Raw genomic sequence first — 12,368 nt, 5'->3', positions numbered from 1 at the left:
CACATAGGATTTACACCTAGTGATTTCTGTTTTTAAGACTGTAGAGTTATTTGCTTTTGTGCATGTTTCCATGTTTTTCCAAATAAGGAAGTTCATGGTATAATACATAAGGTGGTTAACATGCCCCATATGAGTGTTAGGATCCAAAGGATTAAAGTTAATGTCACCTCCTGATGAAGGCTGCTGACGACCATGCTTCCCTGGCTCTGCATGCTTTGGTCCACAGAGATGACAAGAAGGATGGGCTGAAGTTCTACACAGATCCCTCTTACTTCTTTGACCTCTGGAAAGAAAAGATGCTGCAGGACACAGAAGACAAGAGGAAAGAGAAACGACGTCAGAAGGTGTGTGGTGATGTCAGTGGGAGACACTCATCAGTGTGCACACGGGCCCCTTGCTCACATATTTGGGCATTATGTCTAGTGCTCGGGTTTTCTCAGGGTGTCCTCCTTTCGCATGACAAACTTGACACTTTAACCCAGCAATGGTGTTTTAAGTTGATCCGACAAGATTTGTTCTCCAGCACTTGTATGCCCATAACAAAGGAAGTGGTGAACGCTGAAGTTCAGTTTCGGACTGTGTTTGATGACTCCCGCCCCTTTGCTCCCTCAGAGCTTCATACAGTCAGTGCTCCTGTCAGACATCAGTGTGCTTTTTCCTGTTTCCATTCATCTGTTAGGTACAATGTCACTGTGACTGAGAACTTACTGAGATGCTCTTGAGAGACTGGGAAGCGAGTGATCTGTACTTTCAGAGATCTTTACTAGGGGTGAGCCCCCCACTTAGAGGAGGGTGGAGGTAGAGGTGAACAAGAAGAATGTCAGTCAGGATTTTTAGAAATAGCCGCCCTATATATCATCTTGGGAGGATAAACTGAGTTGTTTGGGTTAAGCAACTTCCACTTTGAAAATTGCCCCTTTAGGGCTGAGAATTTAGATGTATCCCATTGAGAGGAGTAATTCTTCAAGGGAGATACCTACTGACCTTTTTATACATACACTGTGTTCAAAAATCAACCACCCAGACCATGCTTTTAATCCTAACATGGGGAGGCAGAAGCAGGAAGGTCTCTGTGAGTCCAAGACCAGCCTGGTCTACATAATAGATTCTGGGCCAACCAAGGCTACATAGTGAGACCCTGTCTCAAAAGAGAAAGCACCAACCACAAACTAGAATAACAAAAACAGACCACAATAGTAAAATACCAACAAAACAACTGCCCAGCTTGGCTTGACAAGTACTAGACTATACTGGAAGAAATACTTAGCACTAAGTGGGGTGGTCTTGAGGCTGGGAGCATTTAGATGTATTGAGGTGAAGATGAATAAGAACTCAAGGTTTGAAAATACGACCAAAGGATGGGCCAGGGGTAGCTCAGCTCAGAGCACCCGATTGTATGAGCAGGTCTTGGCTTCACTTCTCAGCACAGACAAAAGAAGAAAGAGAAGGGATAGAGAGGAGGAGGGCGCCCGGATTCAGGGAGAGGCTTTTTAAGAGGTGTGTTGGATGACACTGTCTGCAAGCACTCACACCGGGGAAGGATTTAGCTGGGGACCTGGGAAGAACTGCCGAGTTTTACAAAGAATTCAAGCAAAGAAGTCATAGAAGAAAAAATACATTAAAAGACCCTGTCATTGTAAAGGACAAACCCAGAACTTCAGGAGGGCTCTCCATGGACACTTCCTGTCCTTCTGAAAGGCCTTCCCTTCTCATATTTATCTCAGGAGAGGGTTTTCCTTCTCAAAAATTGATTGCTTGTGTGTAGACATTTTGCCTGTATGTATGTTGTGTACTACTTGAATGTCTAGTGCCTGCCTGCAGAGGCCAGAAGAGGGCATCAGATCCCCTGGAACAGATGGTTGTGAGCCACCATGTCGGTGCTGGGAACTGAACCCAGGTCCTCTGTAAGAGCAGCCAGTGCTCTAACCACTGAGCCATCTCTCCTATAACCCTATAGGTTATATAGGTTCTGGCCTATAACCCGTTGAAAGAAAATTATTTTTGCTGTTGTTGCTGGTATGTAATTATTGTACTCACACTGGCTTCATAAGGATATTGGTGTGTGTGTGTGTGTGTGTGTGTGTGTGTGTGTGTGTGTGTGTGTGTGTGTGTAAAAGAATCTGTTTAATAAAAAGGGAAAAATAAATAAAATCTAGAATCCTTAAATGAGGGAATACATATGATATTTATCTTATGGAGATGTAGTTCAGTTAATATCAGGATATCCAGTTGATCCATTTCCCTCACTCTCTGTAGCTGAATTCAGTTTGTTGTGTATGAATCCAACGTTTCTTTATCCTCTATTGACAGTCACCAGTTAGCTGTCATGAGCAACACGGCAGTAAAGCTTGGGGAACAGTCATCTGTGACAAGATGACCTAGCGTCCTTTGGGCAAATCCCAGCAGTGAGAGCTGACTTGGTTTTGATCTCAGAGGACCTCTATATTGCTTCCCTAGTTGTGGGATTCATTTATATGTGTGCCCAGCAGTGAAGATGGTTCCCTTTCTCTGTATCCTCATAGGCAGTGGTTTTCTTAATGAGCACTGTTCTAAGTTGAGATGGACTCTGAGTATAGATTCCATCTAGGAAGGTGCTCGCAAGGCTCCTCCCTTTACAGTCTGTGAATCCGCATGTCCTGAGGGCTCATGCACTGGAGCGGTTCCCCACATGTCACGTGGTGCCTTAGACACAGTGAGCATATGCTGTGCCATCCACGCACCCCACCCCTATCCCCAGATGAAACTAACTTGATCACGGGTGAATGATCTTTGTGACACGTTCTTGCGTTCCACTTGTAAGCCTCGGGCTGAGTAAGTTTGTGTCTCTGATAAGACAATTGGCCTATGATCCTCTTTTCTGTTACTGTTTTTTTCTCTCTCCTGTTTTGGATCTGGGTGATGCTGGCTCTGTGTGGAGCATTTGGTGGTATTTCTTCCTCGCTAGTCTACAAGCTAGTGTGAGAAACATCTGTGTTAGCTCTGTAACTGTCTCCCAGCAGGAGCTTCCCAGAGACTTTTGCTTTTATCATTATTGTTGTTGTTATTATTATTGCTTCAGTTTTGCTTTTTTTTTATAGTGGTTTAAGTAGCTTGTATCCTCTTTGCTTAATTTCAGTAGGTCATAGATACCTAGAAATGCATCTATTTCTTTCAAATTACCAACTTGCTATAAAGCAGATCTTAACTGCTCCCGGGCAGCTTCTGGCCTGTGTTGGCTGCAGCTGTGCTCCCCTCTCATCTCTAACTGCTCCCGGGGAGGTTCTGGCCTGTGTTGGCTGCGGCTGTGCTCCCCCTCATCCCTAATTCTGTTCATGTGCATCTTCTGGATGCTCTGGATCGTTTTGGTTTTCAGTCTTATTTATCACTTCAAATAACCAATCCTTTCATTGATTTTTTTTTAAATTTCATTTCTTTCTCTCATGACGTTTCTTACTTCTCTTCCCCTGTGGGTTTGGGGTTTTCTTATTCTTATTTGTCCAAGGTTCTAAGGGTCATGGTTACCTTTTTGCTTGAAATCTATCATTTTTAAGATGTGCTCACTGCTTTCATTACACCATGGATCCCTTCAGTTTGTGTTTTTCACCATGGACATGTTCCTCCTTCTGCTGTAACTGATAGTCTTGCTGGATGTACTAATACACATCAGCAGAGTGAGGATATGTATGAAGTAGGGTTGGTAGGGACAGGTGTGACGGATAGCCTTCAAGAGTCAAAGGGCTTTTCTTGGAAGAGGTACAGAGGGTAGGACATCGCGTTGCATAGTCTGGGGATTCTATTGCAAGCCCAGGTCACTGAGATAAGATTTATTACCTTAAATATTTCAAGATACTGTGTGTGTCTCCATCCAATATGCATTTTACTGCATAGAACTGAAGGCTGAACTATTGTGAGCACATAGCACACCTATCCCCTGATTATGTCAATGTGGGCCCCCTGAACAGGAAGTGATATTTGTTACGTGCCTTTAACAGTGTGGCTCTTAAATTAGGATGTAGCTTGGCTCCATATTGAAACCTCTCTCCTCTTGTCTTCTGGGTTTTAAAAGTACACAAATAGTATATCCTAGCTGTAATGCAACTAAGTGGCTTTGACTGTTACGGGGGCACACCCTCCTGTGAAGACCTAGTATCACTTAGCAGTCTTGTGAACATCTTCTCCAATCTTTAGGCCACATACTAAGGCATGCATACACATGTGCTGAAGCGTTTTGTATATGCGAAATCATACCAGACATGATTTTCACACACAGGAATTATTAAGAATGTGGGTTTTTTCCTTAATAGCATACAGTATTCTGAAATACAAATGCTCCATAAACTACCTGCCCCTTGCCATGTTTAGGAATGGAGGTTGATTGTAAATTGCACTTTTAAAGTCCCAGAGTTGGTTTCCTATGACATTAGAGGTGGTTCTTTAGTTTACATTTCTAGAAGGTGAATTGCTGTTAATGAGGAGAAAGCAAGGCAAGACTTGGATAGTCCAGTCATTCGGCCCTTGCCCCTTGAAAGGCTGAAGACTCAGTTTATACCACCAGAGGGTCTTGGCGGATATTATTGACTTGCTGAGTGCCATCTCATCTGCACCTCATCTTTTCTCATCCTCTGCAGCCATCCTAGGTTCTGTGTGCATTTTGTGTCCTTATTCTTAAAGTGCTCCAGAGCCTCTAAGCACCTCTGAAAACAATCCAGTGCAGCCAACACTTTCTCACTGCCTTAAATGCAGGTGAGGTGACATTTGGTATATATATATGTATATGTATATGTGTATATATATATACACACACAGATGCACATATTTAGATATATGAAACACATATAATAATCATGCTTAATATAAAGCTGGGTATAAGCTATATTATACTTTAAAATATATATATATTTGTATTTTACCACATTCTATAGAGACTTGTTTATGCCAGCTGTCCGACTTCCCCTTTCAGGAAACAAACTCCATGAGGATAGAAACACTCTCTCTCTCTCTCTCTCTCTCTCTCTCTCTCTCTCTCTCTCTCTCTCTCTGTGTGTGTGTGTGTGTGTGTGTGTGTGTGTGCACTAGCATGCATGCATGCATGTGTTGTGTGTATGTTGGCCCTTTTCATCATCAGTGTGTGTGTCTCAGTGCTGGGCATGTGTCCCTGGGACATGCTTGTGCTTGAGGTGTGATATGTGGCTTTGATCACTCAGCCAGCATTTACTGAGTGTATGCTTCTTGTAAAGGTAAAAGAGTAGGTGAGGCCCATAAGGGAGAGTAGGAGGGAAAGGCACACAGCCTTTGTCATGGATGATCATAAATGCTTATGCAAGAAAAGGGACAAATGTGTAGGTGTCCATAGAGGGCCTCCCCTTGGAAGAGGGGCTTGCGTCTGACCACCATGAAGATGGAATATGCCTTGGCTGACAGACAGGTCTGGTATAAGAATGGCTTTGTGTCTAAGCAGGTAAGTTTATCTGTGTGTGCACAGACATGAACACATGTACATGTATGCACATATAGGGGCTTCAGTTTGTCAATGAGGGAAATGACTTTTATGAATGGTGTTACCAGATACTTCACATGAGCAGTGCAGATCTAGGCACTGACATGTTAAATAGGCTATAACCCCAGCAAGTGAGAGTCCTGTCCAGAAGTTGAAGTAAGCAGCTATGGAGGGAGCCTGTTGTTTCTTTAGAGACCCACTTTATTTCTGTTGGACCTGGTAAGCCCCGAGGCATGTGCTGTTAGAATTTCCTACAGTTGGGTGTAATAAGACGTGAACAGCCCTTGAGTGTGCCCGGCTTGTGTTCTGCGAGTTGTCACTGCCTCTAACCTGCTGTTTTCCTTTCCCTTCTGTCTTGGCATGCTTGCTCTCTTTTCTTGGACATCAGGAGCAAAAGCGCGTAGATGGCACCACCCGAGAGGTGAAAAAGGTTAGAAAAGCCAGAAACAGGCGCCAGGAGTGGAATATGATGGCGTATGACAAAGAGCTTAGGCCTGACAACAGGTTGTCTCAGAGTGTGCACCATGGAGCATCCTCCGAGGGATCTCTGTCCCCAGACACTAGGTGTGTGCGTGTCATGGACCCCTTTCCCCGTGTTTGAATCCCCGTATTTTGGGTTTCTGTGTGCCCTATTGTATCCTTATCATTGACATCTGTATTTTGCTTTTAAAATAATGCTTTAAGGCATGTGATTTGAATGTGGGTTACTTTGTACACATTTAAAGCTTTCTTGGGTTTTCTCTTGGGTTAATCTGGAAGGCGGAGTGTTACTGTGGATTCTGAACTTGGGTGACTGTCAATGACTTTGCTTATTCATCACTTACTGCTTTAATGTAAAATGTTGAATTTCCTTTGTTCTTTGTCAGTAGTGACCCAGGAAGACCTTCATTTGAAGAAGGCACAGACAAAAGAGGGCTTGCTCTCTTTCCAAACTACTACTCTTACATGCTCTCATTTTAGGACTTCTGCTGAGTTTTCTTGAAAAAGTTGACAGCAGTTAAGTAAAAATGTTTCTTGCAGGTACCAACAGAGAGGTCATGAGGACACATTTCTCACACCGAGACTCACCTGATGACCGACTGGCCTGTTTTAACCTTTGGTTTAATTTCTTGCTTCAGTTTTGTCGAATCAGGTTCCATTTGTGTAGACTTCTGGGCTTCTGCATTTCCAAGTTAGAATTCAGGCTGGGCACGTAGCTCAGTTGGAAGAGTGGTTTCTTGGCATGTGTGAAGCCCTGGGGTGAACCCTGGTTCATAAACCAGGCGTGCTGGCACAAGCCTGCAACCCAACACCCAGAGGTGGAGTCAGGATGATCAGAAATTCAGGGTCATCCTGGACTACATATCTGAGGCCATCCTGGAATACATGAAGCTTTTTAAAATAACAGCAAACAAATGTACAAACTAACCAAAACATAAAGAATTTATCCAAGAAAATGTCAAAAATAACATGAAATCGGGTGTGTACCCCATATTTGACTTCTTTACTTATTGTTTTTTCTTCTTTTCACCTTTATTACCAAGGAGTTTAGAGTAGTCTCTACCCACCCAAAAGAATAAGTGGGTGTCTACTAGGAGACAAGTTTAGGGGTTACAGGACTTCTGATACTGCTTTCTGCCCAGGCCTATGAGGTCGGAAAGATGTGCCCCAGGTAATCTTTCTATACACCTGTAGCCTGGAGTATTCAGAGAACTCTGGGAGCTCTGAGCTTCAGCCTCATACTTGAACTTTAGTATCAGGCTATTGATACTACAGTTCTGCTGCTGTGGTGAAGGGTATGGGAACCCCAGAATCCCCAGGGTGCTGATTTTTTGTTTTCACAAGTAACTTGGTTGGGGTTTTAAACTGTCACACAAAGCACACACTTTATTTTCACACCATATATGCTCTGATTTAAACGTGTAGATGGGAAAGGGGTGGGTTTTTTTTTTGTTTTTTGTTGTTGTTTTTTTTTTTTTTACACCGTCAGTTGAATGCTTCTTCATACTATCTGAGATTGTTCCATGCTGAGCATGCTGCTGATGGCCCTTGGAATTATTCGATCCTCTGCTTGTGTATTCACGTAGTCTAGGTACAGTTTCATTCTCGCATGTGGTTCCTTTCTCAGCGTGTACTTGGGACTTGTGCCCTTTGCTGTGACTCACCATTGCAGATCTGACTTTAGTAAACATCATAGTTCATCACTGGACTTAGACTGAACTTCAATCAATTTGGAAAATTAGCATGTTTTATTAAAACTGCAGCCTTTTCTCTTTTGTAAAGAAGATGTGGGGTTTTCTTCTAGTTATTTGAAGGTGTGTGGGTGTGGCACTCTGTGTGAGTGCAGCGCCTGTGGAGGCCAGAATGGAGTGTCAGACCCCCAGGACTTGGAGTTACAGATGGGTTTTTAACTGCTATGTGGGTGTGAGAATCAAACCAGGGTCCTCTGCAAGAGCAGCCAGAACACTCAGCTGCTGACCTTTCTCTCCAGTCTTAACTTTTTCTTATTATGAATTAAAAATACTTATATCAGGATATTACAGAAAGAAATTAAAACTAAATACCCATCCTGACATCCTCCCCAGAAGCCAGTTTGCTTTTTTACTGTATCTGTCTTCAGTCTCTGTCTGTGCCTATGTGGGATTTTTATCTTTACAAAATTGGGATCACGTGAAACATTTTCCTTTTACTTATTTTTATTGTTGTTGTGGGTTTTTTTGTTTTTTGTTTTTTTTTTTGTTTTGTTTTTTTTTTAATGACACAGGGTCTCACCCCATAGCACTGGGTTTCCTGGAACTCTCTATGTAGACCTTAAACACACAAAGATCCATGGATCTTAGCGTCCCAAATACTGGGATTAAAGGCATGCATCATCGTACCTAGCTCTTTGACATCTTAAAAATATTTTATTGGTAAACATTACTGTTAAAGCATGATTTTTGAGGTGTATTCTCCTCACACGTGAGCATTAAAGATACTAAGGGAAGTTTAGCCTTAAGCTGCATATAAGGCAGTCCTATAAAAGCGCCCAGATAAACGGACCTCCTAAGTTCTGCCCTCTCCTGGCACATTGTTAGGTATGGCTTGTTTCTAACTATGAGTTTCGGATGAACAGTTAATGGAATGTTCTCTGTAATCAGAAATCAGTACATCTCCACATCCAGCTGGCTCTATTTTCTCCAATACTGGGCCCTGCTTTAGTGCTGTGGTTCTGCCTGCCTGCTTCTGGAAAAATCCCTGGGAATTGATGGTATTGTTGAGCTAAGCGAACAGCTTCCTTCCTGCCTCCATTACCTTAACCCACTAGTTCTCTGCTGCAACAGCTGGGGACTGACTATCACAGAGCCACAGAGTCACGCTGCTCGGCACCACATCAGTGGCACGCCTGTGGCAACTTCTACCTGCCCATTCAGCCTCCTCTGAGTCCCCTCAACCCCCTGCAACTGCCTGCTGGCACCCCTTTGTTCCCTGGTCCTTCACCTGATCAGCCCCTGCTGATTCTCCTCTTGTCACCCTTCATCAGATTCCTGTCCCCATCAATCCTGTGTCTATCTCTGTGTGGTCACCTGCTTTGTCTTGAATTCTTTTCTCAAAGCCATGTTCCAAATATGGCATTCTCATCTGTACCATGGAATGTGCTGCATCCTACCCAGTGTCCCACTGGAGACACTCTACACAGTGCTGGGTGACTGTCTCCTGTAGAAAGTGACACGTCAGTGACGTAGTCACCTAGGTAGGGAGTCTATATCATCAGTGACCCCATAGATTTAGATCTGTTTCTGTTTTTGAAATACATCCAAATACAGGTCAGACGTTTTCTCTCACTAAAGTCTGGCAACTCCACTGCTAGCTCTTGAGAGAGTGACTAAGACATCTTAACATACAGCCATGATCTAGACCACAGCTCACAGACAGGGGAGACAAATAAGTTACTGTTATGCTGCCGTTAGGGGACAGAGGGGAGGAACAGGCCCTCTGGTTGGGGAAAGCAGCCCACAGAAGTTCCAAAGGCAGGCATGAGTTCATGTCTTCATTTCTGCCCTTTCCATGTCCCCAGTGTGTGCTTACCTGTTTCCCTTCAGAGAGAGAAACTCAAGCTGAACCCTAGCAGGAACCAGCAAGTGTATGTGAGAAAAGTCAGAACCAGAAGAGAAGAGTGGGAGAGGAGGAAAATGGGCATTGAATTCATGAGTGACGCAAAGAGGCTGGATCAGGCAGGGAGCGCCAAGGAAGATGCGAGGCCCAGAGGGTGCGTCATTCTGCTTTCCTGGATCCCCGGCCCCAGACCAGGCCCTGCTTCAGCATCTCGGGAAGATGTGCAGTCCCTGATGACTGTCCTGTAAAATGGGTGTCTCTTACTAACGCGGCTTGCTGCTGCTACATAACCTGTTGCCCTCCTCCCAGGCTCTGCAGGATGCAGGCCATCACCTCCTTTCCAAACTGCTCACTAACACAAGGTCTCCATTCCCTGTAGAGCTCTGTTGTGCCGCTGTGCTTACAGCGCAGGAAGCCAGTCCATGCTGATTTTCCTTCTTCAGATTCAACACATTTTTGCCATTTATAAAAATGCAGTTCACTGTGCATTCTGAATCCCTCTTTGTCTTCTTGCTGTTAACATGTATCCAGTTCACCTGCTGTTTCATACTGCCAAATCATATCCTGTGGTATTTTATTGCGTCAGAAATTCCCACTCAATCTGAGATACTGTTTCTAAACGAATGGGGTTTGTCACATATCATTGTTTTCGTAAAGAAATCCGTGAAGTGCTGTGGCGATATGTCTCTGCTGGTTCCTAATTACTGGTCTGACTTACTACCAAAGCTTCTGATCTGAATTCGTGTAACACTGGGGCTTGCTACTAAAATAATTGTGTTGTTGCTTGGAAGCTCTCAGGGGGTTGGACTTAGCTATACGTAAGAGAAATAAATGTCTCTCCTCATGTACTGACAATGTTGTTATTTGTCGATATGCAGTTACGTCTTGGGGGACATTTTTAAAACTTCAATTCCTCCCACCCCCTTTTCTCCAAACTCAGGTCTCACACATCCGATGTTACCGATTATTCTTATCCTGCTACTCCCAACCACGCTTTGCAAGCACAGCCAGTGACACCTTCCTACACGGCTGGTGATGCGCCACTGCATGGAACCACAAACCAAGGAGCTGAGCACGAGTACCGACCCTCGTCTGCCTCGGCACGGCACATGGCCCTGAACAGACCTCAGCAGCCACCGCCCCCGCCTCCTCCCCAGGCTCCAGAGGGGTCCCAGGCCTCAACGTCAGTGGCTCCAGCCGACTATGGGTAAACTGCTATTCCTTTCATGTTCTCTTTTGTTGGTGAATTGGTGTCTTGGAAGACTGTTATCACTTAGAGTACAGTCAAGAATGATTGGACACAGTGTCGGTGTTGACAGAGGGTGTCAAATGAAGTAGGTGCAGAATCCAGCCACTGACCCTTTTCTTCTGCAGTCACATCTCGGGTGGACAGTGTGCCTGTGTCTGTCCCCTGCTCACATATGGACTGCAAGCTGAGGCACCCATAAAGGGTAAAATGCTTATTTGAGAATTTGGCTACACTCATGAGTTTCTCACAGAGTGCTGGTCATGGGCCAGAAAACAAAATTCACTCCTCTCCATTCACTCTGTAATCCCTTCTTGACCTCCTGGCTCCTGGAACATTCTGCCCTGTGCTCTTGTTCTCTGATCTGTGAATTGAATGCCTCCATTGTGTCTAGATCCTTCCAAATCATATGTTAATTCATTTGAGACCCTCCCTTTTATTTTGGAAGATTGTCTTTAGCTTAGATTTAGTCTTTAAAACTCCCTAGTATCTACACTCAGGAAAGTTGAATATAGCAACATGTCTTCTCCATCTAAGGGGAATCCTTGCACTGATTGGGCCCACAGCCTGAAAGCAGAGACCGTGTGGCCTGGGTATCACTTGTCCTTTGGCCTTGGCTAAGCTTGGATTCCTAGGTTATGTTTTGAGGCTTCTGCATCAGGCACACAGAGGGTCTGTAGCTTGGAAAACTGTTAACCTGTTTCTTGGAGTGTTTGGCACACCGCTGGGTACCTTAACCCTGGAGATCCTATTCGAATAGGGCCAGAGAAGGGAGCATCATCCCAGCCTCTGACTCCTTGGCCTCAGAACCCTCATGAGACAAGGTTCTGACTGGCACAGTTATAAGAGGCCTGGAATGGAATGGACACTGACCTTCTGCTGCCATCTGTGGACCTTAGCCATCCACAGAATTCATCATGCATTTCAAAAAATGGTCATTTTAGGTATATTTCAGTGGGTTTTTAATTGTCATGATGAAAAATGTATAACTGGGAGAAACTGACTCTTCGCGTGGACACTTGCACCCTACAGTGACTCTGGTCCAGCCTGCAGCACCATGCTCTGTGTCTGAGCTATGTCTCTATGTGCTCTATGAGGACTAAGGAGACGTGACTGACCCTCCCTGGTTATGTGGGTGACTGTGTCTTATTTATTCCTCAGGATGCTTCCAGCACAGATAATTGAATACTACAATCCCTCAGGACCACCACCACCTCCCCCTCCACCCATGATTCCTTCAGCACAAACTGCCTTCGTCAGCCCTCTGCAGATCCCTGCGCAGCCCCCATTCCCTGCCTCAGCCGGCTCCACATACCCTACTCCACCTCACCAGCCCTCCACTGGGCTCCTGGCCACAGCACCACCACCCCCAGGCCCCCCACCTCCTCCACCTGGTCCTCCTGGCCCCTCCTCCCTGTCATCCTCCCCAATGCATGGTCCCCCTGTGGCTGAGGCAAAGCGCTCAGAGCCTGCACAGCCACCCATAAGTGATGCAAGAAGTGACCTCCTGGCTGCCATCCGGATGGGTAAGTGTGCATGCGGGTTCACAAGCTGTGTTCTGGAAGAGACTGA

General features: G+C 44.9%; 1 protein-coding gene across 3 annotated transcripts in view; it reads left to right on the top strand.

Annotated features, from left to right (window-relative positions):
* Nucleotides 1-12,368, top strand: part of Wasf3 (WASP family member 3) — a 96,788-nt gene that overhangs the window by 79,090 nt on the left and 5,330 nt on the right. For 2 of the 3 annotated variants that reach the window (XM_076923405.1, XM_076923406.1), the window contains exons 6-9: nt 227-344; nt 5,865-6,040; nt 10,491-10,757; nt 11,958-12,322. In XM_076923405.1, the coding sequence (XP_076779520.1) occupies nt 227-344; nt 5,865-6,040; nt 10,491-10,757; nt 11,958-12,322 (926 nt within the window). Of the gene's footprint in view, nt 1-226; nt 345-5,864; nt 6,041-9,537; nt 9,705-10,490; nt 10,758-11,957; nt 12,323-12,368 lie in introns of all 3 variants that reach the window. The other variant, XM_076923407.1, reaches the window with a different exon arrangement.

Source organism: Arvicanthis niloticus, chromosome 24 (genome assembly GCF_011762505.2).
Source record: "Arvicanthis niloticus isolate mArvNil1 chromosome 24, mArvNil1.pat.X, whole genome shotgun sequence".
Taxonomy (NCBI): Eukaryota; Metazoa; Chordata; class Mammalia; order Rodentia; family Muridae; genus Arvicanthis; species Arvicanthis niloticus.
The sequence above is the reverse complement of the archived record's forward strand: the minus strand, read 5'-3'. Positions and strand labels throughout refer to the sequence as shown.